This window comes from Vitis vinifera, chromosome 12, assembly GCF_030704535.1.
Source record: "Vitis vinifera cultivar Pinot Noir 40024 chromosome 12, ASM3070453v1".
NCBI classification, from domain to species: domain Eukaryota; kingdom Viridiplantae; phylum Streptophyta; class Magnoliopsida; order Vitales; family Vitaceae; genus Vitis; species Vitis vinifera.
In genome coordinates, this window is record NC_081816.1 from 7,168,401 (window position 1) to 7,182,295 (window position 13,895).

The 13,895-nt window shown below is 37.8% G+C and overlaps 2 protein-coding genes across 3 annotated transcripts; one reads left to right on the forward strand and one right to left on the reverse strand.

Moving 5' to 3' along the window:
* The first annotated feature begins 2,618 nt into the window (after positions 1-2,618).
* Positions 2,619-7,368, forward strand: LOC100251625 (syntaxin-132). 2 transcript variants are annotated; one of them, XM_002273870.5, is made up of 13 exons: positions 2,619-4,023; positions 4,708-4,821; positions 4,896-4,952; positions 5,389-5,437; positions 5,683-5,771; positions 5,882-5,955; positions 6,063-6,105; positions 6,184-6,244; positions 6,374-6,399; positions 6,484-6,561; positions 6,651-6,731; positions 6,806-6,871; positions 6,987-7,368. In XM_002273870.5, exons 1-13 carry the CDS (start codon positions 3,877-3,879, stop codon positions 7,143-7,145), a joined length of 1,044 nt encoding a protein of 347 aa, XP_002273906.3. In that variant the 5' UTR covers positions 2,619-3,876; the 3' UTR covers positions 7,146-7,368. The 2 variants fall into 2 exon arrangements, with proteins under 2 accessions (XP_002273906.3, XP_010657317.1); XM_010659015.3 differs by having other exon boundaries at positions 2,619-3,676.
* A 2,003-nt stretch (positions 7,369-9,371) lies between these two features.
* LOC100248231 (isocitrate lyase) lies at positions 9,372-12,868 on the reverse strand. The gene is made up of 3 exons (XM_002279988.4): positions 12,746-12,868; positions 9,853-11,455; positions 9,372-9,743 (listed from the first exon to the last, which is right to left on the reverse strand). The coding sequence occupies exons 1-3, from the start codon at positions 12,773-12,775 to the stop codon at positions 9,646-9,648; spliced, it is 1,731 nt and encodes a 576-aa protein (XP_002280024.1). The 5' UTR covers positions 12,776-12,868; the 3' UTR covers positions 9,372-9,645.
* Between the last annotated feature and the right edge of the window lie 1,027 nt (positions 12,869-13,895).

Consider the following 13,895-nt stretch of genomic DNA (forward strand, 5'->3'; position numbering starts at 1 on the left):
CATAAACAATAATTTGAAATCACTCGTGGAACACCTGCATAGGAAAGTTCATGCAAGCAATCAAAATAACTCTAAAAGTCACAACTAGGATACAATAGATGCGGTTTCCACAGGGAAAAATCTTTTGAATCTTGTAGAATTGCCATCTAACAACCCTTCACAACTTCATGGAAAGTCTGGGCAGCTCCATAGCCAATTGCATTGAGAACCAAGTGATTACAACTCATGGGCTACAACAGTATGGAGTCAGAGGAGAACCCACCCATTGGATAACCATCCTTCTTACCATCTGAGAATTTAGGGGAACCCATTTAGAGAATATCATTACTATTTATATATAGATATATGCCCAAAACTGTACAACAAACTGTCTCTGCCTTCATCAAAATAGTATTTCTGTTTTTCTACTTTCTGCTCTCTGGGCTGAAATGCAGTTTTTGCATTTCTCCTTTTCCCCCCTTTTAGAAGATGAAATCATAACAATTACAAGACAGGAACATCAAGTGATCCATTGGTATAGCATATTTGTGCTTCTAACTCATCATACATTTGAACGTAGGAAGCAACAACAAGGAGAGGGACCAAAAGCTTTAACCGATCATCCTGAGAGAGTTCCAATCATTTCCAGGAAATAAATTTTCATGTTATCATTAAACTTTAATTTCTGAAATCTGAGCTAATTTGAATCATAATACAAGGCAAAATGATTACATAACAACAATCATAACTTGATTTTGGACTTGCATTTGGACTCAACATACTGTGTCTGAATAAAAACAGAGATATTGAACAAACTAAAAGCCCGTGCACCCATCTTCAAGATCTTTATCACTCCCACTTTCCCATGTAAAGTTGCTGTGGAAATCAAGTTTAAGCATCCAGCTTCAAATCACCCAAAAAGTAGGGACTTGATATCAACTTATCTGCAAAGATCTGTGAGAAGTGTAAATATTAAGTGTACCGCGTGCAGGGACAATTTCATGTTCAATAGGAACTTCAGCTACAACGGTCTCATGATAATTCACAAAAGATGAATTCTTGAATTTGAAGCTTCCGTAGTTTGGGTTATTTATTCTAACAACTACTCCCAATGTGATGTTTAGTTGTAAGTTGGGGAAGACTTCAAGTTCAATGTGTGGCTTACAGGGTGGAAGGTGACTTGGGGTTGTTTAGGCTTTAGCATGGTGAAGAGCAAGATCAATGAAACAATTAGAATGACAAGAACTAGCAGTATGGTTGTGGCTAAGCAGATTTTGAATCCTTTGCAGGAAGATTTGACACCAGCCATGTTCACTGATAGTTGGAATTCGAAGATGAAGAGTTAAAAAATTGCATTGTTTCAGAACATTAAAGGAATGTTGATGATTAATAAGACTTGTGGACAAAATAGGAATCTTCTTTGAGTCATTTTTGTGGATTTAAGTGTTTGTTTGGCTTGATTTAGCGTAGAAGGTTGCATATTAGAGCCTTGTTTGAACATGCACGCAAATGACCCATGGTTGAAAAAGTTGTAGCCCTATAGTTCTAGAAGTTTTTTGCAGGGGAAAAAACCATGACTAGTGGTTAAGGTTTTAGACAAAGATGAGGACAAATCAAAGCAAACAATCAGAAGTTTGGTGTTTGATATAATGCCACTCACTTTGGTTTCTCCAATAGAATTTGTCTCATCTGTCTGGTCACTTAACATAAAATATTTTGCTTACGTCCAAGTAAATAAATTCCAAGAAGAAGACTTCAGAATTCTGTCAGTCATGGCAGAGAAGGAAGGAGGAATAGTCAAGAAGAGGCATGTAGAGGCAATGAGAATGGCAATCACAGTTCTTGGGAGCACGGCTACATGTGGATCCTGCAAAAGAAGGTGAAATACATGGCTACAGCAGATCAAGAAGGGAACTAATGCTCTGGTCTCCAGTAGATAACTGTTGATGGCCACAAAATTCAACTCAAGAGCCTAGCTGGCATCACCAAGACTTCTCCAGTTGAGGCATTTGCTGCTGGCCAGTAACGTGTCTAAAGTATTTGGTACTCATGGTTCACCAGGAGTTGGCTGCAGCTCTTTAATAGTCAACCATTTCTCATTAAGGGTGTGCTTTGATAGGATATCTCAAAGGGATTCTAGGAGGAAATACAGATTCATGGATAAGGCATTTGAATCGCAGATGGTGGTAGGCCAGAGCATAATTCTTGCCTTGAAGAAAGGACATAAAAGCAAATACTTCATCTATAATGTTTTCTCTCTGAGAAATTGGAAACAAGAAGAATTAATCAAATAACTATATAATCATGAGGAGTTGAGTTTATTACCTTTTACCACATTTTCTTGATCCAAGACTGGGACAGGATAAAGCTAGGCTGTAGGCTACATTTCTCCATACTTCTACTGTTCTTTGGGTAGCTATAAAGAAGCAGAAGGGTGTCATGAACCGTCAATATGAGTACTACAAGCACAATTGGATAAACAGCAATTCTGGAGCTTCCATTGAAAAACCTACAGCTGAAACCTAATATTTTCTGTTTGACTCCATTGGTTGAGGCATATAAAACCATGATTTGTTAAGTCGGTATGCTGTAATGGAATATGAGATGAATTCAATGTAAATATCCAGTCATTTTCTCATGGAACCTCTAGAATACAAGAGGAAATTAAAAGAGTTTGAATAAAGAAACCTGCTGAATAACATCTCTCCAACCATGCAGTTGCCACTAAGCTCTCATGCTGGAACTCCTCACAGATTCCCAGAGCTAAAAACAAAACTGAATGCAGAATAAGGTTCTGTAATGGGCTTTCTTGATTTGCTCCACTTTCACCTGATGAAGGAGGGTTTCGATAAAAAGATCTTCAGAGTCAAGATCATCCTGTGTTCAGCGCAAAATCATCTATGACGCCCGAATTAGCAATGACCGATAACGTAATCTTAGCAGCTTTGTCTTTCCTCTCCTATCATGATACCCAGAATCATTTTCCACACTAGAACCATCACACCCACATATTAAATTTCCTTCCTCAAACCCCTCCTCCCCTTTTCCCCATGGTTCCACCCATCTTCATCTCCATTGTATTTTTACCAGTAACATCTTCCCTCAGGGAAATGCTTGCCCAACTCTCAGAAAAGCCTCCAAAATCTCCAACTTGCATTGATTTCCTTCGCCGCATTCTTGATCTGAACATCAACTTGATTCATTTATGGACGATTAACAACACCGCCGCAATCACCGGAAACAGCCTCCATCCGGAGGTCAAAAACACTTCCACTGGACATTGCAGCAAAGAAGACCCACCTCCTTTTCCTTCACAACGATAATGAAACTGTAAGCAGCTCTCTCAACGTCGCAGCTGAAAACCCTAACTTGAAGAGCAAGTGATCAATTGTTTTCCAGGCTTGGAAGAATTCCTTTCCTTTGTAGTTCAAGGGACCGCCGGAGCAGACGGTGCCTACGTGGACGAGGGTGGACCCAGAAATGGGGGTCGGAAGTTGATGAAATCTTCGATGATTTCGCACCATGAACAGTCCCATTGCAGGAGCCTGAGGTTTCGCAGATGAAAATTTTTCTTGGGGGCCCGTTTGTTTGGCTAGAAGATTAGTTGGGTTGAAGAAAAAACCATGCAGGAAATTGGATTTTGAATGTGTTGGAAGCATAGAGCATCTGTGAATTTATTTCTCCAATCACATACATGGTACAAATCTTCCCCATTTTTAAAAATGAAAATTCCATCACTTGCCACTTCGTTGATTCGAAAACCCATCAAATACAAACATAAATCACCTTGAGTTGCCATTTGAGTTGAATCATGGGTGGTGAAATAAACACAGTTTCATTGTTTGTAACGATATTTTGTGGGCAGTTACTTGTCGTTTTGGTGTTCCAAATAGTATAATGGCCGGCCATCATAGTAACATCAACATATCAAAACTGTTCCCAATATCACATAATCCTCTCGTCGTCTCCCTTTTAGGCTCTCTTTCTTGTTCTTTCTTCCCTAAACCTCTCTGTAATTTCATCAAGATGAACGACCTGCTCACGGTAAGTTGGATGTATTCTGCTAAGGAGTTCCGTTTCTGTACTTTTTGATGCCTGATTGTTGATGGGAATGGTAGACTGGCTTTATCTGAGTTTTGCTTTTGAATTTAATGATTCATTTGTTGTTTTTGCAAGGGGGTTGGTGGTTCATGTTGTACCGAAATGCATCCGTAAATTGTGATGGTTTTGATGGGAGATGCCTTTTTCTGTGAAATTTGATGTAGAATTGGACCTTTTTAAGAAAACCCATTACCTATCTGTGATTTCTCTGGAATCATACCAGTTTGGTCACTGAGAAAATTGAGGAAAAGAGAGAGAAAATCATCTCAAGTTCTAAACTAAGCCAAACAATTGTATGAAGCTATGATTAAAATGTTAAGTTTTTCTTAGCTTATAGATGATGGTCCACATGTGATTTCTTTTCATTTCCTACCTTTCTCAGCAACCAAATGGATGCTATGTTTATGCTAGTCCTGGTGTGAAAACTTTCGGGAAAGTTTTCAGTTGAATATTTCAATGAATTGAATTGGTTCATCTCAACTGAAGCAGCTGTCTTGTTTCTGACTGTTGGGATTTTCTGGCACTGATTCAATTTTTAGTTCAAAGATGATCATATAGTTGCTTTGTTCTTTGAACTCATACTCAGAAGACTATAATTACTGTGTCTGCAACTGCATGCACTTTCAGGATTCATTTGTTGGAGATGCCAAAGTTCAGCCTCCCAAAGAAAGAGACATCGAAATGGGAACCCGGGTTCTGAGGACTAACTCAGATTTGGGATTGGAAGCTTTCAATAAGCAGGTGTTGATACTCGAGTTGTTTGATTTTTCTATATGTATGTCTGTATACTAAACATTTCTCTCTTTATTTGTTAGATACAAGAGGTTGAGAAGCAGGTGGATAAGCTCACATTCTTACTCAAGAAACTTAAGGTATGGAATAGTGCTGATACTGGACTCTGTTTAGGGATTCATGGAGGCATTTATAAGGATTGATGAAATGAAATCTCAATGTATTGGTTCAAGTAAATGGAGAATATATACTGTCATACCAGAAGATCAAGTCATCAGTTCCTACAGATTTTTCTCTCAAAATTCTCGTCACTAGTCATTAACTTTCTCTCTATGGAGGTTGAAGATAACTGAAACAGCATTTAGCTCCCTTGTTTCATTGTCTCTGGCAAAATGGCAAATTTGAAACAGGATCTTTCAAAAATCATACTGACCAGTAGGACAACCAAAAATTTTCAACTGAAACAGGACTTTTGGGCAAAAGCCCATTACTAACCCAATGATGCAGGGTAGTTTTATTGCTTACAGTTACAGCCACAATTTAACTCCAGAAACTCAAAATGTAAGCTCTTTGCAGGATGCTAACGAGGAGTCGAAGTCTGTTACCAAAGCGTCTGCCATGAAAGGTAAAGCTTTTCTCCTTCAACCCTTACTCATCTGTTGAGAACTTGTAAACTCAATTAGATGTTCAACCCTATTACATTCCCAATAAATGGGCTATGAAAATGTTGTATGGCTTCATGCGCAACCAAGTTGGCTACATTGGGTGCTCAGTGCTGTTGGGTGCATGCTACTCATATTTTATGCTTATTGTGTACTTCCTTATTTAGCTACTTCAATTGCTCTAAAAGTACTGATAAATCATTCACAGAAATCAAGAAGCGGTTGGAGAAAGATGTTGATGAAGTGGGAAAGATAGCACAAAATGTCAAAGCAAAACTAGAAGCAATAAACAGAGATGTATTACTTTACTCATCTACCGCTTGATACACCAGCATGTTCCATGAGGCTAAGCAGCCTGTCATTATGCTTGTGCTGTTGTTTTCTGATTCCTTCCTCTCCCTCTCCAGAACTTAGCCAATCGAAAAAAGCCTGGCTGTGAAAAGGGAACAGGTGTTGATCGATCAAGGAAAAACATGACAAAGTATGTTGCAAGTGCAAAATAAATTTGATTCCTAGATTACTGCAACCTTTCTTTTTCAAAGTAGAACTTTAGCAACTTGCTAGTCATAAACAATTCTTGAATCTCAGTGCATTGACAAAGAAGTTCAAGGACCTAATGATAGACTTTCAGGTTTGTCTACTTTGTAATCTGGGTTACCTTTTTTGTTAGTTTTCTTTCAATCTTCTCATCAATGTATTTATGATTTAGGCCCTCAGACAAAAGATGCAAGATGAGTACCGCGAGGTTGTGGAGAGAAGGGTCATGACAGGTTAGCCTGAAAACTCTCAAAGAATGAAAAAACCCACAAATTAATGGTCTTTCTAGGACTTTAGAACCTCAATGATCTAGTTTCCATCCATTAAATTGCACTTTGTGTTATGTTTTTATGATTGAACAGTTACTGGAACCAGACCAGATGAAGAGGTGAGTCTGAATCCTCCATTAGAATCTGAGCTATAATGGACATGGCTGTTATCATAATTGGCCAAAATTTAATGACTTTTCTAGACAATAGACAACCTGATAGAAACTGGAAACAGCGAGCAAATCTTCCAGAAGGCAATTCAAGAGATGGGTAGAGGACAGGTGTGTTAGCTTTGGGGAGCTGAAGTTTTACAAATACACAGATGCCTTGAATCTTTCGCTTTAGTCCTAAATGTGAGCCATGGTTGCAGGTGCTGGCCACACTGGAAGAAATTCAGGAAAGACATGACACTGTGAAGGAAATTGAGAAGAAGCTCCTTGACTTGCATCAGGTATATTTGCACCCATAAACTAAAGCTTGAAACATCGACAATGTATAATCCTGTTTTGTGTTTTCATTTGTTAGATTTACCTTGATATGGCTGTTCTAGTGGAAGCCCAAGGAGACCTGTTAAATAACATTGAAAACCAGGTTTGCTTCTGCTTTTACAACCATTCTTCCTTTGGGTTGTGAGCTTGGTTTATTATTGGTGGCATATTATTGTTCTTAACTCCATTCTTATTCTGCTCCTCTCCAATGCTTGTAGGTGACAAATGCAGTGGACCATGTGCAATGGGGAACAGATGCTCTCAGAACAGCAAAGAGCTTGCAAAAGAAGTCAAGAAAATGCATGATGTTTGCCATCATCCTCATCTTGATTATTGCAGCCATTATCACTCTTTCTGTCCTGAAACCTTGGAAATAGTCTGCAGAAGAATTTGAAGAATGGTGAATTTGATTTTCTTCTTCCTCAGTTCTTTTCTGTTATTTATTTACCAGAGTGTCCATTCAAATAACAGCCATTAAAGAGTTGCGGTTGCTTCATCCCCTTGTATTTTTGCTTCCCTGCTTAGTTTTCTTAATCAAAATTTATGAACAATGCAGAATAACAATTTTGCAAGGCATTCTCACCTTTGAGTCTTGGCTTACTTTTCATTCTCTCTATCACAATGTTCTCAGACTTCCCATTACTTTAGATCCAATATTCATTTTTGTCAAAAGATAGAACAGATCTAAATTTGATTTAAATATGAATAAAGCTTAGGTTTATCAAGTGTTCTGATAAAATCCCAAAATTTCACATTTTGCTAGCCCAAAATTTCTCTTAAAAATAATTTTAATGATTATAAAACAAAGAAATTTGATCTAATTATATTTTTAGCATAATTTATTTGATTTTTATAAGAATATTAATCAACATTTATTAAGGACAATCAAAGTGAGCTTCATAGAGTTTTCATCAAGGACGAAAACTAAATTTAGGTTAACCATACGCAAGATTAGGTGCACTAGGCTAGTAATTCATATCATTTTGTTTAAGACACTCTAAGTCATCTAAGTGAAATTAAACTACTTACAAAAAATTGGATGAAAACTCTATCAAAGTAGGGATGGTAGTGGAGTGGGTTCACGATGGTCAACCCATCCTTATCCTATTTATTCAAAATAATTATCATCTTTATCTTATTAAAAAAATTAAATAGAATGGGGCGGAGGTGGATATGCAAATTTCTTATACCCAGCACCCCTCATCTAGTTTGAAAATATTTTAATTTTTTAAAAATTATTTTAAATTTTTTTTAATTATATTAAAATAAATATATTTTATAAATAATTAAAATGTTATAATTTTTATAACTTATATTATTGAAAAGCACTTTATTATTATTATTATTATTATATATTAAAATTGAAAAATAAAAATTAAATTAAATTAATTTTATATATAATCGAGGCTAGACAAGATAAGGTAATACTTAAACCTACCCTAAACTCATCTTAAGTTTTCTAAAAAATCTCAAACCCACCCTTAACCCATTTATTTAAATTTCAAACTTGTCCCATTAGGGGTAGGGTGGAGTGAATATCCAAAAAAATTCATCCTATTGCCATCCATATTCCAAAAACAAAAAAACCAAGGTTAAAATCGATCTATTTTCTATTGGAAAGGTTTTTTAACCACTATAAAATCTTTGTTTACTCCTCTATGTCCTTTGTCTATTTATGTTACATACAATTAGTTTAAATGTTATCATTTATATCTAACATTACTAAAATTTTAGAGACCAACATCAAATTCTAGCCCTCTTCCGCACCCCTCTCTTGGGTGTACACCATGGGATTAATTAATTAGCTTGTTTCCCTATAATTATCATAATAAAAATTTTATAATAGTTAATTATGTGACTAATAGAAAATTGGAATTAGATAATAATTAGGATTTTTAATTATGCTTTAATTGCTAAAATTTATTTAGAAATTTCCTAAATTAACACTTGTTTTTATCTCACATATTTTTCCATTTTAAGGTTTGTAATTAAAATATATGTTCTATTATTGAAATTAAGTTATTAATTTTTAATTTAAATAATAATTTAGAGTACGATTTAACACTAATTCTAGAAAGTAGTTTTAGTTAAGTATTTGATAAAATTTAGGAAATACTTTTTAAAATATGAAAAATCACTTATAGTGTTTTTAGAAACACTTCATAGTAGATTCTCCTAAAAATGCTTTCAGATAAAATACTTCAAAGAAAAACATTGTCAAACGTAGTCTTAAAACCCCTTTAATAATAATTTAGAAAATGCTTTTAACTTAAAAAAGTATTTTTGAGAAAAAAAAAAAGGTAAATACTTTTAAAATTTTGAAAAATTATTTATAAAGTTGAAAAATCACTTTATAATGTTTTTTAAAGAAATATTTTATATGTGATTCTCCTTCCAACGCTTTCCAAAAAAACAGTTTCATTATAAGCATTTTGTGTAGAAACATTGTCACACCAACTATTAATATCTTTTTAAGTCTTAAAAAACCATCGTGTAGTACAAAAAACATTCAACCCTCCACCATAACAACACTGCAAAAGCACTGCATTATATATGAAATTCAAGGACAAACATTTTCATTATGAGCTTAATTAGAAGTGAACTTGAAACCAGAACAAAAACTTCATGATATTAACTGATGGAACAAACGAAATGACAGTAGTTAAACATAAACAAGTTTCTTCTCTTCAGACTCGAGAGAGCTAATCCAACAGGTACTACTACTAACATGCGATGTGTGGCCAAAAATTGCCCAAAATAACCCAGTCATATATGGGATTATTGCCACATTATTTTACTTCAGTTCCATAAAATATTAGGAACCAGACAAAAGTTCCCAAACCCCACCCCTTGATTCCACTGGAAACCATAGCTCTCCTACATTCTTGACTTGGCAATCACCAGAGTGTTGCCTTCCCCCATCCCCATCCCTCTTGGCAATGTCCATGTCTCTTTGAATTGCTCTTCTGTTACTCCTGCAAAACAATATAATTGACATGAAAATAGTCAGAAGTTTCAATTATCATGAAGGGCTATGTTCATTTGTAGATATTGTATGTGAATTGAGGGAAGGGGGCGACTTGCCTTTCCCCATGGCAGCAGTGGAGGAGATGCCTCCCTGGACAGTCTTGAGAACCCTATCATAATAATTTGCACCAGACCATTTCTGATGTGCAAGTGTGTCAACTCCATTGTTCCTCTCCTCCCTCTGGATCTTCTCCACATAAGCCTGCATTCCCCTGCGCGCAAAGTCCCTCGCAAACGTGTCGATAATGAGTGCATCGGCGTGGAAACCGGCCAATGTAATGAACTGCCAGCAGTAGCCCAACCGGGCGATCCGTGGAATGAAGTCCCTCATCTGTTCATCCGTCATTCCTGATGCATCCCAGTTGAAAGAAGGGGAGAGATTGTAAGCCAACATGATCTCTGGCTGCATTGATTTCACCCCTTCTGCAAACTTGGTGCACTCAACCAAGTCTGGGCTTGCGGTCTCCATCCAGATTAGGTCAGCGTAAGGAGCAAAAGCCCAGCCACGGACAATTGCAGCCATTACTGACCCTTTGAACCTGTAGAACCCTTCTCGGGTTCTCGGCAAGTCCCAGTCCCAGAACAGATTGCGAAGCCCCAACCTTTCAGCAATCTCCCGGCCTTGGTCATTGGAGAGACACTTATCGTACCCTGAATGATTCATCCACTCATTCAGCCTCCTCCTCTTCTCATCCTCCCTTATGTTCAGATTGTTGATGGCATCCACAACACACTCTGAAAATGTCTTCAACTGTGCCACTGAGAGCCAATTATCCTCAATGGCTTGAAGTTCAGCCCCAGTCTTACCAGCGGCCATTGCCTCAGCTAGAATAGTGGCCAAGCCCTTCCCCTTAAGGTTCGGGTTGGTTGCTCCCAAAATGAATTGATGATCCCTAGTATCCACATTGGTCTGAATCAAATTGGCTGCAACTGCATCAGTCCTGGCCACCAACACTGTCTCAACCCCCATAACATCAAACTGCAACCTTGCTGCCACAAGCCTATTGATATGCTCACTGACTGAAACAAGAACTTTCCCGGCCATGTGCCCGCATTTCTTTGTCATTGAAGACTGGTCCTCAATGTGGACTCCAGCAGCCCCACGCTCCACAAACAGCTTGCAGAGCTTAACAGTGGCAGTTGCACCACCAAACCCAGTATCCCCATCAGCTATGATGGGCTTCAAGTAGTCCACATAAGGCGTTCTCGCTCTCTCTTCGCGGCTCATGCTCATCCTAGCCTCTTTCTGCTTCCTGTCATGGTACTGCTGAGCAAAGTAGAGGTGCTCAACCTTGTTTGGGACAGTGTCATAAGGGTAGTCAGCCAAGTCAGGGCCTGGCTCATTGGTAGTGGTGTGTGTTGAAGAGCATTGCCAGCCTGAGACATAGATGGTGTCCAAGTGCTTGGCCATCATGGCAACTTGAACTGGGTCCAAAGCACCAAACGTCCTGGAGGCAGTGCCATTGGCTTGGTGAGTCTTGAGAGTTTTCCACAGCTTCTTGGCCATCTCATTGGAGCCATAGCTTTGCTTGAGGTTGCCACGGAGAGCCACAACATCTCGGGCTGAGTATGGCCTCCTGGTTAGCTTGAACCTCTCAGAGTTCCACCATGCTTGCACCTCTGCTACTTCTGCTTCAAACCTCCCTTCTTCCTCCAGTATCTGTCCACAAAATTCTAAATCATTAGCTGTTGGGGAGGCTGCACATTTACTTGGGCTGGGCTTGGGCAAAGCTTATGGACCAAATTTGAGTGCAGGCCAGACCCCAAGACACAACGGCATGCCCCAAGTCAAACTCCATTTATTAATTTTTCAGCAAAAATTAATAGGATAAGGGAAATTACACTACTTGCATGATCTAATGATTTTTCATCAGAATTGAAAATAAGGGTAAGTGTCAGCTAGTTGGACTTGGTGGCCAAGTGGACATTTTTGGAGCTGCACATGTCAGCTAGATGGATATATATGTTGACAAACCCACATGCAATTTCTTCTTTAGATCATCCAGAAAAGGCCAAACAAGCAAGTGAACTGATGGAAAAAGAAATCAAATATTGCTTAAAAATGGGGTGGATGCATTACGTATGAACACTTCTTTTAGACAAAAAGACATCTTATATGGTTGAAAAAAGAAGCATCAGGCTATGGTTTTTCTTAAAGGGGAAGAGACATTCTCAAAATATGTCGTTGAGTTGAAGATCCAGATTTCAGACCATCCCAAAAGGGAAAGAAATTTTCAGATATGCCTTATTCTTTTAGTTGGTTCTTGAAAACAACATTGCATGTCTTGAGAGAGACAGATCTCTTCAAATCTAAAATTCTTGTGTCTTGAAAAATTCTCTCCAGCCTCTTTGGATTTTGGAGAAAGAAAATGAGAGAAAAGTAAAGGTTGAAATCACTAGAAAATATTGGATCCTTTCTGAAGCTATTTTCAGCAGTTTTTTCTTTGTTTTCTTCCCTTGAAAACAGAAGAAAGAACAAAAGTAAGCCACAATCTAGTAGATCTGAGAACACATAGTTTATGAAAATCCAATTCATTAGACATATCAGGAGAGCTCAATTAAAGCATTGTTTGGAAGCCATGAATCATGCGAAAAGTGCAAAAACCCCAGTGCATGCACTGTTCTTTCAGAGCAAAGTCTGAGCTCCTCTCTTGAGTCTCTCTGGATGAAACCCTACCACTACCAAAATGCCACTGCAAACAACACAGAACTGTCAAATTTTCATGTCAAATGTACACCATCACCCCTTCATAGCTAGGTGTGTTTTACTGCAATTTGGCCTCAAAACAGAACTTCACCTGAACTCATTGAGAAAAAGAACTGTAAAACATAATTCTGAACCAAAAATGTTAACACCCATGCTACTTTGAACACACATGAAGTGCTTGAATTCATCTACACAGAAAAATGAAGCCAAAATTTGAGAAGAAAGGGGTGTCTTTGAGCTTACCATTGAAGGCACTCCAAAAGATGCAGCCATGGGAAGAACTGAATTTGACAGAGAAAAGGAAAGAGATGAGTATAAACAACTAGGAGATGAAGTTCATGGCAATGGCTCCTCCAAGTTGTTCTATTTATAACATGAGAGGAGATCAAAGTGATGCCCTTAAGGTGAGAAAAAAACAAAATCCAAGAAATTTCCACTGTGTTTCTCATTTACGCTTTAACTGTGGAATTAAATTTTGCCATTGTTATCTGGTTGAAACATGGCCCTTGAGGGCTGCAGTTGCAGGCACGTAGACTATGGTGCTTCACAAACCATCCTGGGCATTTCTTTCCATCAACTATGCTTGTCGTCTTCCTCTTTTCCATGATGTCACCTTTTTTATTATCTGCTTAACTGCTTCAGTTTTTCTGTTTATTTTTCTTTTCCATTTCTTTTATTTATTTGAGTTGGTTGATTTGTGTGAGTTCAGGGCCTTCAGGCCATGTATGAGAAAGTGATTCCACTTCATTTCTTTGTTTTACAACTATTACACAAATTCTGCGCCACTAGAATTAGGTAGGATAGATTTGGGAGTAAACCTAGCAAAAGTGCTTATATCTCAAAAGTATTCTAATAATGTTTTTAAAAAATGATTTTAAGAAACATTTATGTAGGGGTCCATTTGATAAGAGTACAAGTGATTTTAAAAAGTATTTTTAATATTTTTAATACTTAAAAGATAAATAAAAAAATTTAAATATAAAAGGAAAAAATGTTAAAAATGCTAGCTTTTTAAAATCCTTTAACTAACGAATTCTAAGTTCTTATCCAAAGATCACTTTAGGTTAACTAGGAGCCCATGTAAAGCCACTTTAGAAGATTTATCACTTATCCAGACCACACAAGGCCTAGGATTGCAAAGGATCCGAGCCCCAAGAGGCAAATCTAGATGTAGAGGGGCCAGAAATGGCAGACCCACAAGCCACTTTTCCATATTGGTCCAATCATAGGAGCTGCACCCATGTTGGACCCACACAATCTCTGCCTCCTGATTGACCCACTTCACAGTCTTCACTCCACCATGATTGGAGCCTCTGGGGCTCCCATTTCATATTTGGGTTCACCCCAAAACCCCCAAAAATCATTGAAATGGGCTCACTCACCTTGAGCCCTC

Bases quoted from the DNA above. Each gene is read 5' to 3' on its own strand.
- LOC100248231 (XM_002279988.4), bottom strand. From the start codon at position 12,775: ATGGCTGCATCTTTTGGAGTGCCTTCAATG. The intron at 11,456-12,745 runs GTAAGCTCAAAG...TTTTGTGGACAG, and splicing joins CTTTTGGAGTGCCTTCAATG to ATACTGGAGGAAGAAGGGAG. The intron at 9,744-9,852 runs GCAAGTCGCCCC...ATTGTTTTGCAG, and splicing joins CACTGCTGCCATGGGGAAAG to GAGTAACAGAAGAGCAATTC.
- LOC100251625 (XM_002273870.5), top strand. From the start codon at position 3,877: ATGGCCGGCCATCATAGTAACATCAACATATCAAAACTGTTCCCAATA. The intron at 5,438-5,682 runs GTAAAGCTTTTC...AATCATTCACAG, and splicing joins CAAAGCGTCTGCCATGAAAG to AAATCAAGAAGCGGTTGGAG. The intron at 6,562-6,650 runs GTGTGTTAGCTT...CCATGGTTGCAG, and splicing joins AAGAGATGGGTAGAGGACAG to GTGCTGGCCACACTGGAAGA.